The sequence below is a fragment of the Orbicella franksi genome, chromosome 12 (genome assembly GCF_964199315.1).
Source record: "Orbicella franksi chromosome 12, jaOrbFran1.1, whole genome shotgun sequence".
Lineage (NCBI taxonomy): Eukaryota > Metazoa > Cnidaria > Anthozoa > Scleractinia > Merulinidae > Orbicella > Orbicella franksi.
In genome coordinates, this window is record NC_138156.1 from 26,605,810 (window position 1) to 26,627,758 (window position 21,949).

A 21,949-nucleotide genomic window follows, 5' to 3' on the forward strand; every position below is an offset into this window, starting at 1 on the left:
AACAATTTAGCGGGATTAAAAGTAGTTTCTTTTCTTTCTGGGCCGATGATAGTTGATGTCGTTTTTTTAAATTCTTCCTCCGAATCACCACTTTTTATCACTTGAGGTACTTTTAAGGTACCAAGAGAATATGATCTTGATACTTGTCATTTGAAGCCGTTTTGTCACTCTTCTTTCTTCTGCGCATATTTTCTCGATCGAAAGGAGTTAAATTTCGAGTAAAGTAGTCTCTAAATTAAGATCACGGAAACGATTGTGATGACAATTTTTCTCCCTTAATTTTAATTCATTTTTCCCCTCTCGTTGAGTCGCGAAAATTAAAACTCGCGATATATGCCACCATCGTTTTCGTAAAATTATATTTCGGACTGAGCTCATCTATGGTCGCTGTGCCATTCTACCGACACGTATTAAAAAAAGCTTATTTTGTGAATCACCAGGCTTGATTTGGCGTGATGATTTAAATATGCATGACTAGTAAAAAATCAAGCACAAAAACGATCAAATTAGAATTACTAAAAAAATAGGAAAAAAATAAAAATTAAAATTAACCGCAAAACAAGTTGTCTCCTGCCTCTGCAGCAAAACGACTCCAAGTGCAAAACTTTGCATATGAAAAATTAGTTTTGATTAATTAATACTCGTTTTCATATAGACATGTGAGCATGCTCCCCTTAAGCTCTAAAATTCGCGGCGAAGAACGTAAAAAACTGATCACTTGAGGTACTTTTAAGGTACCAAGAGAATACAATCTTGAATGTACTTGTCATTTAAAGCCGTTTTGTCACTTTTCTTTCTTCTGCGCATATTTTCTCGATCGAAAGCTTAAATTTCGGGTAAAGCAGTCTTTAAATTAAGATGAAACGAATACAGTGACAATTTTTCTCCCTTTGAATTCATTTTTCGCGCAAAAAAATGAGCGAACGAGTGCGATGTTTGAGCGGTGAAATCACGGCTCACAGCTTCACCCCTTCTGCACCTTGCTTAATGTTTTCGTTCTTCTCCGTGATTTTAGAGAAAATTAAAAGAGAGGGCCGCTATTTTATTTTCATATGAACAGACTCCTTTCGACTGGCCGTTTTATATATTATATTGACACTGGACATGGGCTCCAGTGGTGTGAATGCAGCTGGTAATCTGGGTACAAGTATGCGCCAGCGATGCTACATGTAGGAGCAGTATCAACCATGAGACTACCATTCAAGATGGCGGCTGGCATAGCTGGAAACTTTGTCTGAGAGACGTTATAAACTTTGGCTCTTCCCACAATGAGGTTACTAAAACCGGGCTGGGTTTCGCATGAAGGTAAGATGCTAGCAGATCGAGAGTTTTGTCGATGTTTTGTCTCTGTAATATTGCACGGGCGAGAATTGAAAAAACGCGCGTTAGTTTACTTGATCATTTGACGTTTAGTCTATCAGTGTGTTCAGCGCTTTAGTGTATACATCTTAGTGCTTACTGCAAATTTGTAGATTATCGTACTTTTTGCATATTTTGTAGACCATTTTTTGTGAACTGCATGCTGCAGCAAGTTTAATTCAAATGCCTTTTTTGTGATCAAAAGTCTTATCCAGATTTTACTAACTTACATGTAGCTCTAACGTTGTCAGTGAATATTCGATTTAAAATTATAGAAAAACGTGATTTCATCAGTTCCAAATGTGGAATGTAATTTATAAACACTGTTGCTTTATAACCTAATGGGAAAGGTGGGACTCACAAGTGCACTCATTCCGTGCAGTGCACATGTTTCCATATGATTTATATTTCTTGTCCATAAATGTACATGTATACAAGATATTTTAAATTCTTAAGATATTCAAACTTCTAATAAAGCACTTGTTAATGGTTTTCTCAGGGAGGCCACTCTTTTCCATTGACATTCATCCTGATGGTTCTCGATTTGTTATTGGTGGTCAAGGTGGGTATGGATTGTTTTCCAATCTTTAGCAGTGCTAAGTACTTTCCTTTTATTTGTCCTAGTAATTTCAATTTGCTTTTTATTGGCAGCCTTATAATTCGAGACAGTGAGTATATTATAAATGGAATTTCAGAAAACAATGAATGCATCAAGAGCCAGGCAAATTGACTGGTTCTGAGGATGTTTTTGCCCCCACCCACCCCCCCCCCCCCGCCCTACCCCCCTGGTTAAACCATCTGGATGAAAGTTTTTCTTATAAAGAAGTTCAGTTCAAAAAGCTTTGCCCGCCTGTGACAACCAGTTGTCCTCCTACTTAAAACGTCAATTTTCTCTTATTACACATGGCAGGAGATGACTCAGGGAAGGTTACAATCTGGAACATGGCACCGGTTCAAAATGAGGAAGATGAAATGAATGAAAATGTTCCAAAGTTATTGTGCCAAATGGACAACCATCTTGGTAGGTTATCTTTCTTAATCAATTATCTATAGCATTTAACGTCTGAATGTACTTTAATTTGCAGTTGCATTAAAGCTGGTGCATGCAATGTACAAACTGTACAAGGCATTGGGTGTCCGTTCACATAGTTGAACACATGGCAAAGTAAGAGATAAAAAAACAGGTAGACAAACCGTTTAAAATGGATACCCTGAACGACTGAATGGCTGCAGAAAAGTTTTGAATGGGTGAAATCAAACAGCTGAGCAGCTCAAGAAGACTTTGAATGGACAGCTGAGATGAATGTTTGAATAGTATCCCTGCCCACTTGAACAGCTGTTGAATGGCCTTTGAATGGCTCTTTATTTCAAAACAGCTGGCTAGAATGTCAGGAATGTCTGTGCATAAGAGGTCACATGTTATGGAAATTACTTGCTTGCTTGTGTGGTTGCTGACTGCAACCAGGTACATTTACTGTACATGTATAATTCATTTATTTAGTAAGCCTTGATTCTGCCAATAATTTATGTGCTATTTTTTTCAAACCATTCTTTTTTTCAGCTTGTGTGAACTGTGTTCGTTGGTCTTGTGGTGGCAAATATCTTGCTACTGGTGGAGATGACAAACTTATTATGATCTGGCAAATGGCAAGGTACATAAAAGAAACTACTGATAATAAAAAAAAAAAAAATAAAGAAAGTTTTTGTAATTATAGCCAACAAATTATAACAATGATATCGATTAAGTAATAACTTAAGATTAAAAACATACTGTACACTAGATATAACTTTAGTTAATTAATTTGATCAAATTTTTGATAGGTATTTGGGTCCAACAGCAACATTCGGTGGAAATAGTGGCAAATTGAATGTAGAACAATGGAGATGCGTTTATACTTTACGAGGTCACACAGGAGGTGAGCCCATGACCACATTTACATGTATTCACATCAACTGTATTATAATTCTGAAATGCATGGGGATGCTGCTTTTGATATTACACAACTGTGCAGGTAGGTTTTATCTTTATTTTGTTTCGTTCTTCATTAAGCTGATTACTTTCTGACATGCACACTTTTCAATTATAGATGTGTTGGACATGGCGTGGTCACCCGACGACAGCTTCCTTGCATCAGGAAGTGTTGACAACACAATCACAATATGGAATGCTCAAAGATTCCCAGGTTTGTAACCTTGGTACAGCTTTGGAGGGTGATTAAATTTTCTGTTTTCTGTCTGTTATTAAGTCCCACTAGAAATGCAGTTTTAAAGTTTTGATTTCACATGGAAGTGAGTAGTGACTGCTGATTACAGTAGTAGTTTGGTGCACTATAGGTACTGTTTGGGTTCTGGATTGAAGCAACTGAGGTTTAAGCTTGGCTTGCTCAAGACAGCTCACTCTAACAGAGCCATCTCCCCATTCTGTCTGAGAACAAACAGGAACTATTAAATTCTCGGGGCACCCTGATGACATCCTGTGGCTGAAGGAGGAGGCAGGTAGAGGGGGAAACCTGCAACAACTAATTTCCTCACTCAAGGCCGTGTTCTAAGAAAAATTACAAGGAGCCCAAAGTTTCCTAACCATGAAATCCTGGGTGCCCAGCACTTTAGCTTACATGTAGTGTATGTAAGTTCCAGTTGTCCAAAGGCAAAAGTTAGTCACTTGGAGTGTATGGTACCTGGCTGGGCGTTTCTAGAGCACATGCCCCTTCAAGGCTGCTGCCTAATGGGCACCCGGTTGCCTGAGGCCCCTAAGTTATGAATGCAGGCGACTAAAGTTTTGTTCAAGGAGCGCAAGTGGGCACCTAAACATGGAGTTTTCATTCCGATCTAATCTGTCCGATGACTTCAATCTTCTTATAAAAATGGGTCAAAAAATCATTCACACAATAAATTAAACGGAAAACAACAGCTACTCTGTTCCTGGTTTGCTATTATCACAAGAGATATGGGCCAAAACATGGCAACAAAGTCTCTCTCTGCTCACAAAACAGCCGAAAACAGTCATACATGTATTTTAAAATCGCCCTATAATGCATTGCAAGCTCAGTATTGAAAAAAATGTACATCATGTCTGCCAATGGATTGTGTCTCTGTTGATGCATTACTGATTCCAGTTTTGATAACAAATAGTTTTGGAATTGGAGTTATGATGCTGCTGACATTTTTCACAATTGAATAAAGATAAATTTGCTTAAATTCTTGGGCTTTTTTTTGCCTGATACTTTGACAAACTTCACTTACATGTACTGAATGAATTTCTTTAGTTTCTGAAAGGACTGTTTACGACTTAAAAGTTGAAATATTCAAGTAACTAGCAGGCAAACAGAAAACATCATTGCAATTCTTTGTGCATACTAGAGTTTATATTTTAAATATTAAATTATCAAACAAATAATCATGACTCTGCCCAAGACAAGAATATATTTTTTTCCAAAAGAGCTGCCAATATAATGTGGTAATGCTGTCTCAAAATCACCAAAAGCTGCACCACTTGCATAGAATACTGTAGTATTCTTCCTCAGTCATGACCTGATCACTTTGCTGAACACTTGATTTAGAAAATTTGATTGATAATTTAGGCCGAATTATTAGTGTCTCATGGAAAATCTCAACAGACGGAAAGGGGCTACTCCTGCCCCCCCTAAATTTCCGCAACTCACTACACCCCCCTCCCCACCCCGCATCTTTCCCAACCTCCCCAACCCCCAGGAATGACCATGGCAAATTTTATCCTGGGCTCCTAAAAAAATGGCTTGGGCTTCTTAAAACTTTCCTTAGGCAACAGCCTTATGCCGGGCCTTCCAGAAGGAAAGCTATTTTGCATGCACACCGTTCTGTACATTGTTATCTTATGTTGGGTTTTACTGGTGGACAGAAAAGCTATCAGACTGATTTGACTGCTAGGATTTGATTATTGATTCTCTTTTTTTAAAGCTCTCCCCCTTGTTTTTCAGACATTGTAACTGTTTTAAAGGGACACAGTGGAATGGTTAAAGGCGTCACGTGGGACCCAGTCGGTAAATATCTTGCTTCTCAATCAGATGACAAGACTTTAAGGGTGTGGCGAACATCCGATTGGCAGCAGGAGAGTGCCGTTAGCGAGCCCTTTGCTGATTGCAGTGGCACGACACATGTCCTGCGCATCAGCTGGTCCCCGGATGGACACTATGTGGTGTCGGCACATGCCATGAACAATGGAGGTCCTGTAGCGAAGATCCTTGAGAGAGATGGATGGAAAATGAAAATGGATTTTGTTGGGCATAGGAAAGCTGTCACATGTGTGGTGAGGGTTCTAAATGATAAATAAGGTTTACAACTTGTGAAGTTTTACCTTAATTAAAGATGTCATCCTGTCCTCAATAAAAAGAGAAATTTTGATAAAGTACAAAAAATAAAACTACAAGAAAAACATAATTTTGGGAACAAACTTTTCTTTACCTGATTTTTCCTATATTTGCTACTGTCCTGTAGGAGGCTCATAATTCAGCTAAGGGTTGAGAGGGGGAACAAGGAGAAAATTTGCCAATAGCTCATAAATTGTTAGGGAATGGTTTCAAATTCTGCTATACTCCAGGCAGGGAATGTAGTTGCACAGCCATGTACAGTAATCAATCAAGCTTAATTGACTTATTGTGAAATTGCATGTGCCTCTGAACAGAGATTTAACCCCAAGCTGTTTGTGAAGAAAATCGGTGAGGACTCACCCAGACTCAAGGTACATTAATCTTTGCTCTTTTATAATTTATTTAGTATTTATCTATATGAGGTGCAAGGTAAACCATGATCTATATTAGACTGAGAGTCATTCTCACTAGCCTGCAAAATAATTCCTTACTAGCAAGATAACTATATTCCAAATTAAATTAACACAATATAATTTCATCTCTTAAAGTACACTTAGTAATTTGTTAGTGATTTGAATTCCTGGATAGATATACAAAATAACTTCACTTGCATGTTGGAGAAACAAAGGATAGAATCCTCTAGCTGAACTACAAAGTCCTGGGCTTTTGGATATGACTTTCTTTGCTCATTGCAAAATTATATCCAATCCTTCAACTAACTTCAACTTCTTTGGAAATCTTAGTAATATTTGAGTCAAGGTACATGAAAATGCATGTGTTTGTACTACACACATTTACAATAGTTTGCTCTGTTTTTCTCTAGCAATATTCTTGTTGTGCAATTGGAAGCAGAGACAGATCACTTTCAGTATGGGTAGGTTCACATTTTGAGTTAAGAAATATAAAGTAAGATTTACTTTGTAAGCCTGGGCAGAGTGAAAAGCACTGTATGAACCAGCACTACAATCATCTCAGCAGTGTATGGGAAACCTTACCAGGGTTTAATACTTAAACATGTTTATACCCAATGCACCAAATACCGAAATAAAGTATACAATACATTGTGTAATTATAATGGAATTATAATTGATTGTGTGTTGTTTATCACAACAGTTAACATCCCTTAAGAGGCCCCTGGTTGTCATGCATGACTTGTTCAATCACTCAATCATGGATGTGTCCTGGTAAGGCTGTTATCTATAATGTATAACCCAGTGTCAGATGCCTGAAAACAAACACACAAATGTCTATGCAAGGGCCATTTGTTGGTTGAACATAATTGAATTATAAAAAGCAGACTTGGAGCATGCAGAGTTAAATTGATACATGGGTGAAGGTTAAGTCTGCATGCGAGTCAAGTCTACGCCCCCCTGGATGGGGTGCTAGTCCATCACAAGGCTACCCCCAGCATTAAGTTTGACGGTACCCATTCCTACATCTGGGTGGAAAGAGGCACTGCGAGAGTAAAGTGTCTGGCCTCAGAACACAATGCAGTGACCCCAGCCAGGGCTCCAACCCGGACTGCTCAATCCAGAGACAAGTGCACTAACCATGAGACTGCCATGCCTCCCTACTACTTGAAACAAGTCAGTTGTTACTTTTATTCTTCACCTCGCTTTATTGTTTGTTTGCTGATTCTTTTTTTGTTCCCTTTTTTTTTGTTGCAGGAGTGATTCAGGATTTCAGCTGCTGGTGTGTTCCTGGGATGGAACAGTGGCATATGCAGATTTCACAGCAGAGGAAGTTGGTAGACCAATGTCAGAGGAGGAAAAGGTACATGCAAATGGCATGTTTTTGTTATCAGACTATAAATAATCCCTTTAATTAAAAAAGTCAGTCAGGTACCGTATTTGCCTTGTCAGAATGCAATAACTACATGTAAAGGTACTACACACTCTAGTCACCTTGCAAACTTACATTTAATCTTGTTCTGTACAGGAAAAGTTTCACAAGCAAGTTTATGGTGTTAGCATTAGTAGTAGCAAGTCCAACTTTGCCAGTTCAATCATTGAAAATCCTGAGATGCTGAAGATACAGCAGAGGCATGTTATGAAGCAACAGACACTAGCCAACACTAACAAACCTCCGGCACCTCCTCCTCCGCTGATCCCGTCTGGGACACCCACTAAACAGGACTCATCCACAATGAATGGTATGTGTGATTGTTTCATATTAACCCTTTCTGGCCTCAGGCTCAAAGACAATACAACTGTACAATTGTACACTTTGGTTACCTTTGCACACTGGTGGGTGAATAACAAAATGTCCTGGTACTTGATGGAATACTGTAAAGTCTGCAATGTTTTGTATTGTAAGCAGTCCTTCAATTGAATCCAGAAAATTTTCTACCTGCTTGGTGACTGTTACGTGCGATGATCGCCAATGCATGTGAGAATTCTAAACAGTTGGGAATTATTCACAAACATAAATACTCTTAAACTATAAGTGCACCTGAACAATTAATGTTTACGGAAAAAATCTCCCTAAGCATGCATGAAATCAAAACATTTTTGTAAATTAATGTTTTTCTCTATTCTCATAACCTGTCTGCCTGGAATTGTATTGCTGTCATTATGAGAAATTAGAGATTGATATACATTCTGTCTTTCAGGGAGCACTCCCAGTAAAAGTCCTACATATTGCTTAACCAGTCCAGTCACCAAAAGCCCAGCAGATCTTGTTGTAAGTGTTTCAAGTGTGTACTGTGTACATGTATCATGTTCAATGTGAGTCAAAAGTGTTGGGATTCTTATCTTGACCCCTTAGTACTGCATGCTACAGTTTTCACTAGCATGGGGGGCAAGTCGAATGGACTCCTTTAGCCCCTCTCCATGGACAACTTTTGCTGTTGCTATTGGGGGTGGGGTGGGGGTGGGTGGGTGGGTGGGTGGAGAGTTCAAGAATTCAAAAGCAAGGATGGAAATACCTTTTTATAACGGCAGCAGTACAGTATGTTGACCTTTTTTGAGACTACAGATTGTACTTCTCAGACAAGTCTCCCAGCTTTTTTGACCTGTTTTGCACCTGTTTGCACATGCTGAAATAAAAAAAAGTTGGATTCTGTTAATACGCCTTGTATACCTTCTTGGCTTCTTCAACCCATTATACAACCTGTACGGAATAATACCAACAAAGGTCTATACTAAGGAATACAATACTAATTTATTGCTCATATTCTAGATTTTTATTCCTTCTCCTGTGAAGTCGTGCGTTAGATTTTCACATGAACTGACGAGTGTTTTAAGGTAAAATAAGTTGTACGTACTTTGCCTCTGACCTTAGCATTTTTCTTTCGTGCAGAATGTGAAGGAGAAACAAGTGGAAACAAGGACAAAAGATGGCCGCCGCCGTATAACTCCACTATTGGTTTCAACCATGGAAGTTAGGTGTGTTGTGTGTCTCTTCTTCTTTTACCCTGGATTGCTGTTGCTGCGGGTGCTCCATAATGTTCAGGGCAATTCTCTCTTTCATCTCACCCCACGAGAAGTTAGCCTTATAAACTGATTCAACTTCATACTCAGTCGCTGCATACTCTAAGTAGTTCTTACTTTCTCTAAGATTTTAAATTGTGCGGCCATTTTCCCGCTCGCTTTGATCCATTTTCACAGAGCTTTGAGGATAACCGAGCGTTCCTTGGTCAATACGTAAAGCTGTCTTAAGGGAGCTCAGTCACGGAACTTTGAGTTATTTTGCCGGCCGCGCACAAAATTACCTTTTAATTGAAGGAAATCTGAAAATAGTAGTTTATTAAGATAGAAAACACCAAAGAGTTAAAAATAAACCATAAAGGAACAAGCATAGTTGAGGATGGAGAAGATAACCACGAATTACAAACGACGAAGTTGAAAAATTTAGGCTAAACTTTTCAATATGCGCAAATTGTGACTTTGCTCCTTTAAGCTGAATTGTCTACGTGTTATAGATGAACGGCCCTACAGTGTGAGGCTTGGCTTTCTTCTAGAACTCTGCACAAACAAACTACATTTGTATTTCATTTTTTTTTTTTTTTTGATCTGTTCAACAGTGATTCACCGCTTCCATTTGGAGGCTCCTCGACGGCCATCTCGCCCCCGGGTAATTCGAACCTGAGCAGTACATCACAGGCATCGTCCGCTATTCCAACCACGAGTCAGGTAACAAACTGAACACTTGTCTTCTGATCAGGAATCTTCGTTTGGAAGACTACACTGAACCATAAATTTACAAGCCAAAATAGCATGCCCCAAAATTTACCGCACAAAAATTGTAGTACGTGTAATTATTTGGTTCCTCTCTAGTACTTCTCGGATGGTTCGCCGGAAGTCAATTCCATTTGAGCATTTGGAACTCCCCACAACTTGTGGAAGCCGAAGATATGTGTTTCGGGACGAATCTGTAGTATCCACTTTAACTCAACGTTTTTTTGCCATTGTTCGCTCGGACTGAAATCAGTGCTCCTAGAGCTCTCCGCGATGTTTACAAGTTAGCCTTTTCTAGGCTCTCTTTTGTGGTAGCCTGCGTTGCAGCCGGACGTCACATAAAATCCCACATATACCAGACTATACCGGCGGTTTAGACTGTCTGCGACGCAGGCTATTTTGTGGGGGTAAACTTTTTTTTTTAAATCAGTTTAAAATGGCTCGTTTGTGACAGAGTAGTTAAGACTCGACAACAGTTTTATACAGAATTTGATTTTCCCGAGAGTAATGACCGCCTCAAAGATATGACCCGAAGTTTTGTTAAATAAACTAACCGTGAAAGCGATGCTCTCACTACTTCCTGATCCGGAATTCTACAGGATGTAAGTTCTTATCTTACAAGGTTAGGAAAAGCTTGTTAATGTTTTACTTATTATGATCTAGACTTTGGTGGCTCTGGACTCTAGAATTGGGGAAAATGCGACTACTGGATTTACAAGCAAGTAAGAGGCATTTAACTACTGTCATTTAATTATTAACAGTTCAGGTGTACAACCCTGTGTGGCTCACAGTTCTCTGTGATCTACTAGCAAACATGTTTACAAAGCCTTCAATGTAGTATTTTTAAATTCATGTGGTACTGGACAACTTTGACGAGAAAACAATTTGTGGCGCAAAGAATTTTACGGACAACTGAGATAAGCACCTGAGTTTCATAGTTTTACGTTTCACAACTGCGTAGCTATGTCCCTTCAGCATTACATGAAGTATAGTCCCGGCTGAGGTCATGTAGAGTCCCAATTGATTTATAGTGGATTGATAGTCAAGTTCGAACTACATGTAAGCCACATGAACCATGCAATCCAAGATGTGCCATAAAATAAGACAGCACCTCTGCAGCGTTAGTAAGCACCTTTGACAAACTCGCTGCATACGTTTAGGCAAGAAAGCTGTTTACAAAATTACGTGCTAACCTGTGTAGCGGAGGGATTTCGAGCTACTAATTACTATATCTTAGAACAGTTTTCAATCGAGGGTTGTGAACCCAAACCAATGTAATCACTGTAGCCAATCACAAAGGACACAGACAATCCAATGTAGCCAATCAACACTTGAAGTAAATACATGTCGCTGACTCGAAGCGCGGGAAAACGCGTTAGAATGAGTCTCAACTGGTTTTGCTTTTACTTCTGATTGGATGAAAAAGTGGCGCGAGTTGTAGCGTAGAAGTTCAAAATCAATTACTTTTCAACGCTCAAGTGAAAACCGCACTATCTTTAGATCTAAAGACAAGACTCCAGAAAAAGTCGAGATTCTTCCTGTAAAAACCGTCTCCGCTACCATGAAACCCATCACGGCAGCAAAAGCTGCCTCTACAACGACAACAACTGCATCAGTGACAGCTGCGACAACCACGGCTACCACCATTGCAGTGAAGAGAAAGGCAGATGCTCCTACAACATCACATAGTAAAAGAGCAAGGAAAGATGGCAGCACTTCTGGTTTGTATCCGTTGAATTTAATTTGCTGTTTTATTTAAAAGTTATTCGTAGTTAGTCCTGTCAGGTTTGATGGGTACCATCGCATGTCTCTGACAGCACTTTCTTTTCGTCCAAGCGAGTACGTGTTTTTGTCCTAACTCGCTGCAACAGTTTTCGCGCTCTTTCCAATTTCAGTCTTAGCGTCGAGTTCAACTCCTAGAATGCTTATCGATTTGTAATATAATTATTGATTCTACTCTTTTCTTTTTTAGGTTCAAAAGGTTCCAGTAGCTCAAGTACGGTAAGTACATTTTTTGTAGCCTTTAGTATAGCCTGGAACGATTGATATAGATATAAAGTGAATAACGTTTCACAGTACGTTGTGCGGTGCATTCCTAAACTTCCAACACTTTCTCGACAAACCTCGGACTTCAGTTCAATTGAGATGAAAGAATGCGACATTTTCATCTAACTCTCGCTGTGCTGGGAGGACGGTCAAATGTCGACAGCATTTTTCTTTATGCGTGATTTTTCTCCACTGCGATGAAGGATAGAGATGTTTGAATGATTAGCTGAAAATTTGAATTCTCCTAATTGTTACCATACATTTCTTTAAAAATTAGCACTGAGAATTTATTAGTACATCAAAGCGGTATCCATTGTTGGATGGTTTTCTTTATTCTCGTCATCTGAATGCTTGACATTGTATTGTTCATGCGAAACAGAAATCGGATTTTGATCAATCCTGTTTTTTCACAGTCCAAACAGAGAGATGATAGAACAGACCAAGAGGAAAGTGTTGATGCTTCTTCGCACATAAGGCACTCTGTCGCCATTCCTTACCCGACTCCACAGAAAAGCCTCACAATGCAGGTAACTGGGTTACTGTCTAAAGGATGACAAATGAAAATGTAGCTTGACAGAGAAACGCCCCCGCCCCCCCTGAGAATCCCACATCCCGTTAATTTTGGCTTGCGTTATTCTGTTTCCCGTTATTTCCAATTGCAACGATTAACGGTTTTCCCACTTGATATCCTGTTTGATCTGATCTAAATGTCCCATATCCCATCATTTTTTCTCCTAGATATCCTGTATCCGGTCAATTTTTTATCTAAATTTCCCATTTCCCTAAAACCCGTAATTAATCTATAGTAATACTCCTCCTGCTGCTTATTTTTTTATTCTTTTTTAATCCTTGCTACAGATCAAAGGTTCTGGAGGCGAATCTGCCCTTACGCTGGACTTAGATAACAACTTGGCTAGCCAGGGTAAAGTGTTTACGTACAATCATCCAGTGAAGACAGTATATCGATACAGTAACTCTTGTAATTTAATTTTAGCCGAGTTTTCACAGCAGTATGTGAGGCGTTTGGATCATTACTGTTTTCCTAGTAGCATTCCAGTCCATAGTTTGATGGTGTAGATAGAGGGGATGCATGGATAAAGCGATACTGTGAAAGTGAAAAAAGCTCATTCACAACTTGGTCTAACTCTTAAAGGAGCTGCGTCGCGGTTTGCGCGTCTGGAAAGTTTAGCCTTAATTTGTCAAGTTCGTCGTTTATAATCCGTGTTAAACTTCTCCATCCCATCCTTGTTCCTTCATGGTTTATTATTATCTTTTTGGTGTTTTTCTATCTTGGCAAACTACTTTTTTCAGGTTTCCTTCAATTTAACGGACAATTTTCCGCATTGTCAACATAACCCAAAATACCATGACTGAGTTCCTTTTCCCCGTGCAACGACCATTTGTCCCGCAGAGTCTCAGCTCAGGTGTAAGAGAAGTCTTGCTATCAAGTCCCGGCCAAACGATCGCAACATGTCAACGCAACATATCGCAACATCGTTGGGCGCAACATGTTGAGTGTTATTGGCTCAAATTTGACCATTTTCAAACTTGAGCCAACAACACCCAACATGTCGCAACACGTCGCCACAGGGTGGCCAAACGCGCGCAACATGTTGCACCCAACAATGTCGCGATATGTTGCGATCGTTTAGCCCGGGCTTTAAAGTGAAAGACGATCACCCAGCGACAAAGCGAAGTTCTAACAGCAGGGACGTTTAATAATATCGCACCAACATTTTGAACAGTAAATTTGAACAACTTTGTACCGCCTTTATCAGTCTTGCTTTATTTATTTGCACTGACTCTTTTAGGACCCAGAGTGCATGTCCTGAAGTGCGGTACCGCTGGTAACCCGCTATGGGAGACCGTTATAATGAGCCCTGGTATAGCCCTGGCTGGTAATCGGTGAGTGTCTGTGACGTGCATTAGGCTTTCCGTGAGTACGGATTTCACGCAATATCAACAATTTTTCGTATTTTTCAAATAAACAAAAAATCACCCCCATAGTTAATCTATGCATGCCAGCATACATTTCTTTGTAAGAAATTGCAAGTTAGGACTCCCATATTCTTATGAGTTTGCAACGAATTGTAATGAAAATTCACTTATTTCCTAAATTGAAGCAGTGCGGTTTATTTTTTGTTTGAATGAAGAAATCGGAAAAGCGTGACATCGCTAAAAAGGTCCATATATTATTTATCTTTATTAATATAACTAAAATAAAATGTCCGAATGATGGAAAAATTCCGCCATTATTGGATAGCCGTCTATGGTATAATGTCTGCCATGTTCATACATTTTTTGCCATTGTGTTTTATTTTGAAGGCAAGTGATCTGTGTTGCTTGTGAGAACAGAAGTATCGACATGTTTTCATCCACTGGACGAAAGTAAGTAACCAACTACTGCTTTTATTCGGGTCGTACAGTTCTGTTTTGAAACATCGTCAAGTATAAGCATGGAAAAACCAGTCGAACCTCCCAAGTTGTCGCTTGCTGGGGTGGATCTCGGATTTTTCACAACGGGGCTGGGGGGGGGGGGGGTGGGGGGGGGAGGTGGCTGGTCATTTGGGATTGCAGAATCAATGAGGTATGTTCCCAAAATGTTGCAATTCGAGAATTGGAACTTAATTGAAAACCGTTTCACTAGAAATACTAGCAATGCCACAAAGTAGAAATCACAATGACGTACTTGTTCAGAGAGTTTGCCTTTAGTTCTGCCATAATATTCACAACCTTTTTTAAATATTTTTTTTCTTTTGTTTGAACTGATCGAGTCATGCGCGAATCCTTTCAGTAACAAACAAAAAATAATTCCTGATTTGAATAAAAATATTTACAGAGTCTGCTCTGAAAAACTGAAGATATTTTAAATAGGTGACAAACTACCTATTTGAAGATAGCAGTTTTCCAATTGTGTCATCCGAGTGACATGCTTGCTTTAGTGACACCTTGATGTCTGTTTTTGAGTAGAATCCTGCCATCCATGGTGTTAGACTCGCCAGCCTCCATTCTGCAGTGCAGTCGTCATTACGTCATGGTCGTCACCTCCTCTGGAGGAGTGTTCGTTTGGTGAGTATTACATGAAGATCTCTTTGTAAAACCTTCTGCTCCCTAGAAGATTTCCTGCGTTTATATATAACAGTTGTCAGCAAATATCAGATAACCGTTTCCCTTGAAGTTTTTAATCTATTTGTTATTGTTATTTTTCGGAATGAATAGGCGAGGAAAACACAAATTGTGTTTTGTGTTGTAGATTATGAGTAGTCCCTCTTTCGCCTAGTCCGTCGCGCGTCACGCGAAAGAGACGGCAAGAAAAAAATGGCCGCGTGAAATCGCGCGGCCATATACGGTTGCGCTCGACGGACTAAGCGAAAGAGGGACTACTCGTAATCTGTTTGTGTTGTCGTTCATATGCTGTTGGAAAAGAAGACTTGTTTTCACGACGCTACATTTCAATGACATTTACTTTCAAATAGGGACACGAAGAGGGTCGCTGCTGTGCTGAAAAACGAGCCAGTTCTTCCACTCTTATCGGGTAAGTTCTGACTTTACAAAATCGACTTTTTTTGGTTAGAGCACTCTTATATTGGTCACTGGAACTTCTGCGAGGTTTTTGTCTTGTATTTTTCCTTCATAAATTGAAGTGAAATCAAAAGAATAGTGATAATGTCAGTAAATATTTTTAGCTCGCAAACTGACTTGCGTATTTGTTCGTGCTTTCTGCTTATCCAGGTCCTGATATCACCATCACCCGAGCCTCAATATCAGAACGCGGGTTTCCCATCATCACTTTGTCCAATCATGCTTCGTACTCCTTTGACACATCCGTCGGGGCCTGGTGAGGAACACATTATGACTAAAAGGTTTTAGGCCCCGCGCAAAGAGTGAGATTTAAAAGTGTTATTTTGACTGAAGCATACTTAACAAATTGACGTCAGTTTTTTATGCGTCTGTCCTCTTATTGATGATAAACTGCCTCATAACATTGTCAAAGTGGCCGTGGAACCACGAGCCGTAGGCGAGTGGTTCCGCAGTAAACTTTGACAATGTTATGACCAAATTTATCATCAATAAGAGGACAGACGCATAAAAAACTGACGTCAATTTGTTTTTTTTACAATAACAAGACCCCAAAATGGTCAAATACCGGGAATAAATGAGGTGAAAAGACGCCGTAAACTTGTCGTAAACAAAGATAAGTGAATTATATTCAAAATGACGCGAATACTGTCAATAGCTTTTCTCGCTTTTTGATTGGCTACTTAAAAAAGTCAATAATATCTCATTGGTTAAAAAGTTGACAGTTTGACAGCTGAAAGTTGAACTTGTAAGCTTGCATAAAGTAAACTTTTATCCGTCTGTACTCTTATTGATGATAAAAATGAGCCAATCAGCGCGCGAAAAATTAGACAGTTATTGTAAAAATTGTTTATGGCCAATCTACTACTGCTGTGCCAGCTCCTCTCTAGCTTTTGGAGTCCGAGGCTTGCTTGTAAGTTCTGTCAAAGGAGCTCAGTCACGTTATTTTGAGTTATTTTGGCCACGTACTAAATTACTTTTAAATTGAAGGAAGCCTGAAAATAATAGCTTACCAAGATAGAAAAACACTAAAGAGTTAGTGTAATAATTTAACAAAGGAACAAGGACGCCTAAGAATGGAGAAGATTAACACGGATTACAAACGACGAACTTGGAGAATTTGGGCCAAACTTTTCAAGATGCGCAAGGCGTGACGTAGCTCCTTTAATATGCTTCTTCGCGTCCCTCGCAGGGTACAGCTAATCTATGCTGAAGACCTCTTGGCCATCAACTCCGACCATCAATCTGTAGCACCATCCCAAGATCCTCTACAGGCAAAGGGACCTCTTGCCCAGCTCCAAGGGCAGAATTCCAGGTTGGTAAAAGCCTTGTGCACGGTGTTGCTTATCACAGTAATATTAAACTAATCAGTTGTGTTTGATTGTAATTTATCTTAAATAGATGCTTACGTAGCTTATAGATTTCTGACAAATTTTTCATTTGAATTATCCAGGTTGTAGCTCTTGGAATTAGCTGGGAAGCTTTGTGCTTATGTCCCTTAGGTCTTAATTAAATAATGCAAAAACAAACTGAAAGTAAACAAAAAAATGTTGATACCATGCTGAAATAGCTGAAAAGCTGGGGACATTTACTACAGTAGAGGCTTCGCTATCTCGAACTTGGTTACCGCAAATTCCTTTCTCTTATTATACTTTTCAATCATTAACAGTTTTTTACATCTCCAACTCTCTTGAACTTTTCGTTTTTCGTGAGGGTTTGAGGTTTTGGGATACAACTGTAGACTACTCACGTGACAAGCGAAAAAGTTATTTCTTAGGTTCCGTCCACACTGCGCCCGAGGAGCTTGAAAACGCAGCTTTATTTCTACGGTCAGGCCTACCGTCCACACTAATCCGGCACGAAAACGCAGCTTTATTTCTCCGGTCAGGCCTACCGTCCACACTAATCCGTCACGAAAACGCAGCTTTATTTCTCCGGTCAGGCCTACCGTCCACACTAATCCGTCACGAAAACGCAGCTCCTTTCTCCGGTCAGGCCTACCGTCCACACTAATCCGTCACGAAAACGCAGCTCCTTTCTCCGGTCAGGCCTACCGTCCACACTTATCCGGCACGAAAACGCAGCTTTATTTCTCCGGTCAGGCCTACCGTCCACACTAATCCGTCACGAAAACGCAGCTTTATTTCTCCGGTCAGGCCTACCGTCCACACTAATCCGTCACGAAAACGCAGCTCCTTTCTCCGGTCAGGCCTACCGTCCACACTAATCCGTCACGAAAACGCAGCTCCTTTCTCCGGTCAGGCCTACCGTCCACACTAATCCGGCACGAAAACGCAGCTTTATTTCTCCGGTCAGGCCTACCGTCCACACTAATCCGTCACGAAAACGCAGCTTTATTTCTCCGGTCAGGCCTACCGTCCACACTAATCCGTCACGAAAACGCAGCTTTATTTCTCCGGTCAGGCCTACCGTCCACACTAATCCGGCACGAAAACGCAGCTTTATTTCTCCGGTCAGGCCTACCGTCCACACTAATCCGTCACGAAAACGCAGCTCCTTTCTCCGGTCAGGCCTACCGTCCACACTAATCCGTCACGAAAACGCAGCTCCTTTCTCCGGTCAGGCCTACCGTCCACACTAATCCGTCACGAAAACGGAGGTTTTCGAAAACGCTGTTCAAACCGGAAGAATTTGAAAACGCCAGCAAGCGTTTTCGTGTGGACGGAAAGCATTTTGAAAACGGAGCTTTTCGAAAGGATGGCGTCACGATAATCATGTGATTTCTCTGTCCGAGTTTTCCTCAAACGCAAACCTAAAATGACCGCTGATTGTTGCGTTTTCAAACTCCCCGGCGTAGTGTGGACGGAAAACATTTGATACGTTTTCAGAGTGAAACCTCCGTTTTCAGCTTCATCCGGGGTATTGTGGACGGGGCCTCAGAGTTTGCGCTGTGGATTATTTTTTGAACCTTGTCGTGTTGTGTTTTGCAGGTTCGGTCGTCAGTCCTCGAGAATGTTCCGCTCCAATCCAGGAAGACAACAGTCTGCGACTGCAGTTCACTTGGAGGTCAGTTACAAGCCGCTGCAGTTTTTGGACAGCTCTTTTTAGTATATTCTATATCGCTGTTAGGTTGTATATGTCGTACAAGAGCGTAAAAGCGTGCGCGACAACGTCCAAAGGTACCGCAAACTGCCGCTTACAAGCCCTGAGACCAAACAACTTCATAACGGGTTTTGAATGGACTTATAAACGGAGGAGGTTATATCATCTCCATAGAAGTATTACACAATGAATACGCCGTAAATCTGCAAATTAGGCTTCAAACAAGGGCTTGTACGTTAAATACACGCGTGGAACGTTTGTCTGTACCGTGCGATCAACCTCTTCAGATCACACTAAAACGTTTGTTTTAGAATGATATCGTGGTCGCAGTTGTTACTGTGGAACTTCTCTTTCAGGCGACTAAATAGTCTGAGAGTAGCGCGAAGAATCTTGTGTAAGCAAGTCATTCCAGTTAATCTTCTTTCTTTCCTTAGAACCAGTTGTCGTCATGCGTCGCATTGGGGTCTGGTAAAGAGTACTACTTCTGGCTGACAACGTACGTACGGTATCTTTCTCAAGCAGGTTAGTGGTGACTGTTTTTATTTTACAAATTACTGTCATATCCTTTTTTTGTTCTTCAAAATCGTCCCATCTTTGGAGTCTATTCATTCCTTCTTAGGTGCATTTGACTTGTCGGACTGGTCCTGTCAATGACTCTTCTTGTCTTCCTGCTCGTTCAACATCGTGAGCTTTCAGGACTTTTTCTGTTCAGTGATGTGTACTTTTTTCCATTCAGGCTTTGAATCACGGTTAAGGGAAGTCTGTGAAGAGCTGCTTGGACCACCCCACAGGTAAAGTTGAATCCGTCGGAATCTCACAGGGACATAAAGAAACATACAACTTATTTTTGTTACAACGGTTCCAAGCTTTACAAGAGTGGTTTTCCTACTCTTGGCAGCGGTTATCTGTTTCCCGCGCTGACTCACTAGGACGTGTTTCCCCGCGCTATGCGTCAGCTACATGTATTTGCTCTTAAGTTTTGATTGGTTCACTGGATTGTCTATCTCTGTGATTGGTTAGAGCGATTACTTTGGTTTTGGTTTCACGACACTCGATTCGAGAGCAAGTTCGTGAGTGTTTTCCGCCAGTTCGACTAATTCTTCCCTTTTTTTGGTGGAGACAGATATTCCTCGAGCCTGCAGGTATTTCAGCTCTGGAACCATCCAGGTTTTAAAAATTTACTTCCTTTTCCGCCAAACCAGCCATAGCTTTCCATAACTTTCTTGTATTTTCGCGACAACTTTCGCCGCATTAGCCTCGCATTCATGCGAATGGGCCCACTCGTCCCAGGGCCATCGGGGAATACGAATATCGTCTATTGCCTGATTACTCTCGACAGTCAATTGAAACGCGCTCTATAAGTTACTGAAACGGTATGTTAAAAAACAAAGGGAGGTTGCCTTGAGCATTTCATTTGTGTGTCCTTAATGCGCTTTTCTTTTATTGTAGATCGGTAGGACCTCAGGATAAGAGCTCTAGTTGGAACCCATCTATACTGGTAATGGCAACGACAACAATCCTACCAAAACTACGAATTACCTTAATATAGGAAATTAATGCTGAATTTAGGTCGCATTAACTGTTAATTAAATGAAGCGTTAATTTCAATTAGCGTCTTAATTATCGCGACAGTATTTTCCTTTATATTTTAATCTCTTGTGTCCTTCTAAATAGCTATTTTAAGTGGAATTCATTTCTATTTACAGGGATACCAGAAGAGAAACCTTTTACGCGAACTGTTACCTCATATTGGTAAGTCTTGACAGTTTTTCCGCGTAACGGTTCGTCATGAATTTCGCTGCCGGGTAGTCCTAAGTGGTAACATCCGTCTTGAAATGCATTAATTAGTTACGGTTTAGCGTGATAGCGCGCTCTCGTGTTAAAGTTTCGCGCCTGCTCTCGTCTGCGTTTCGCATTGGCTTTCGTGCGAACGAGCGAGCCGGAAACGAAAGAGCCTATTTGTAGTCTAGTAACGGCTAGCGAGCGATTTCTTATAACTTGTCCTTTTTTTGACTTTCAGGGACAAATATTCGTTTACAGAGACTCTTCACGGAATTCAGAGAACAGCTAGACGCGCTCAACGTGCGGTAAAGTACTGATGTGTATTGTAAAATGAACTTTTTGAGGCCTACCTTACACTACAGTTGAATAGATAGCGTGGCGTATAACGAATGTCACGCACCACGTGGCTCACATCACGCGTCACGGAAGCCAGATGTCTGGAGGTCGATCACGTAGTTTCTCCCGCGACGTTGGTGACGTGTATCCGCTGATAAACAGCGTTGTGTACGTTTGGCTCACAAACAGGCGACAGAAAAAAAACATTGCTTAGGACAGACTTGGTTATTTGTCCTGCGGTTCCTTCGTTTGTCTCCTCTTTACGCTTGGACAAGGACTTGATAACTTTCCGTGCGCTGTTGAGGCGTGGTAATAGGGAGTTTACGAAACCACGACGGCGACGCCGAGGGCAACGTGGAATAAGAAATGAATTTATATTTTACCTGCGAATCTCGCGATACTCTAAAGTCATTTACTTTGTTTATCACTGTCAAAACTATCACGAAACTGAATCCTGAACACAGCGATAAATTTGAAATAAAAGTTTGAAAAATTAGCCGTCGGGGTTCACGTTCTCCAAACAACGCAAAATTTGGTCATTTCACGTTGTTGTCGTGCAGAGGACGGCAAAGAAATGTACCAAGAATTATAACGCACGTTCACAGCCATTGTACTGCTCATTAATTATTTTGTACAGTGACATTCCCGTTGCTGTTGTCGTCACTATCACAGATATCACTATCTTTGATGCCACTGGCTTCTGGTTTGTTAGTTATTGCAAGCATATCTCTTCCTTGGTTTAAGAGTAGCCTGCTCATTACAAATATCTAATGTAGTATGCTGTATGGATATTCTAAAATATGGATTTTTGTGAGCTATTACAGGCGTGAAACTACTTGTATAGAAGCTTTTCAACAAAGTTGGAAGGGATTTTAAACCGGCAAGCTTATGTCAGCTTGGAGCTGACCGGTACTAAAACGTATACAAAGTTCTGAAAAACGTTAAATGTCATTAAAAACTGTTTTAAAACTGCTGTTCTCAATTTTCACGCTGGGTTTGTCGAGATCGGTTTCTCGTTACAGTAGCAATCTTCACACATTCTTAGATTCAAAATCAGTCTTAAGGAACATTACGGAAACATTCTTTGAAATGTTGGAAGTGAACGTTGTGGAACTTTTTACGATATGTTTTGGAGCTATTAACTTAGGTGGCAGAATGAAGTATTTGAGAGTTCTATAAATGAGTGAAAGAGCTTCTCTGTAACTGGACTTTGATGAATGGATAACCGTAGGCGTGTCTAGAGGGGAGGGGGAGGGTGGG

At 40.5% G+C, this 21,949-nt stretch overlaps 1 protein-coding gene across 1 annotated transcript; it reads left to right on the forward strand.

The window, feature by feature from the left end:
* Positions 1–988: 988 nt before the first annotated feature.
* On the forward strand, positions 989–21,935 carry LOC145464512 (protein HIRA-like). Its single transcript, XM_081448425.1, has 32 exons — positions 989–1,305; positions 1,859–1,921; positions 2,270–2,380; positions 2,921–3,011; positions 3,181–3,275; positions 3,447–3,542; positions 5,316–5,644; positions 6,020–6,076; positions 6,529–6,579; positions 6,819–6,889; positions 7,373–7,478; positions 7,644–7,857; positions 8,317–8,387; positions 9,006–9,091; positions 9,730–9,838; positions 10,547–10,605; positions 11,384–11,604; positions 11,856–11,884; positions 12,343–12,456; positions 12,788–12,851; positions 13,741–13,834; positions 14,255–14,317; positions 14,900–14,998; positions 15,406–15,464; positions 15,662–15,767; positions 16,701–16,823; positions 18,460–18,535; positions 19,006–19,093; positions 19,308–19,362; positions 20,021–20,069; positions 20,278–20,323; positions 20,592–21,935. The coding sequence occupies exons 1-32, from the start codon at positions 1,269–1,271 to the stop codon at positions 20,660–20,662; spliced, it is 3,003 nt and encodes a 1,000-aa protein (XP_081304551.1). The 5' UTR covers positions 989–1,268; the 3' UTR covers positions 20,663–21,935.
* The last annotated feature ends 14 nt before the right edge of the window (positions 21,936–21,949 follow it).

What these genes read in the sequence shown, in the direction of transcription:
- LOC145464512 (XM_081448425.1), top strand. Translation starts at nt 1,269, where the DNA reads ATGAGGTTACTAAAACCGGGCTGGGTTTCGCATGAAG. An exon ending in AGGACTCACCCAGACTCAAG is followed by an intron (nt 6,077 to 6,528) that starts GTACATTAATCT and finishes GTTTTTCTCTAG; the next exon opens with CAATATTCTTGTTGTGCAAT. An exon ending in CGACTGCAGTTCACTTGGAG is followed by an intron (nt 18,536 to 19,005) that starts GTCAGTTACAAG and finishes TTCTTTCCTTAG; the next exon opens with AACCAGTTGTCGTCATGCGT.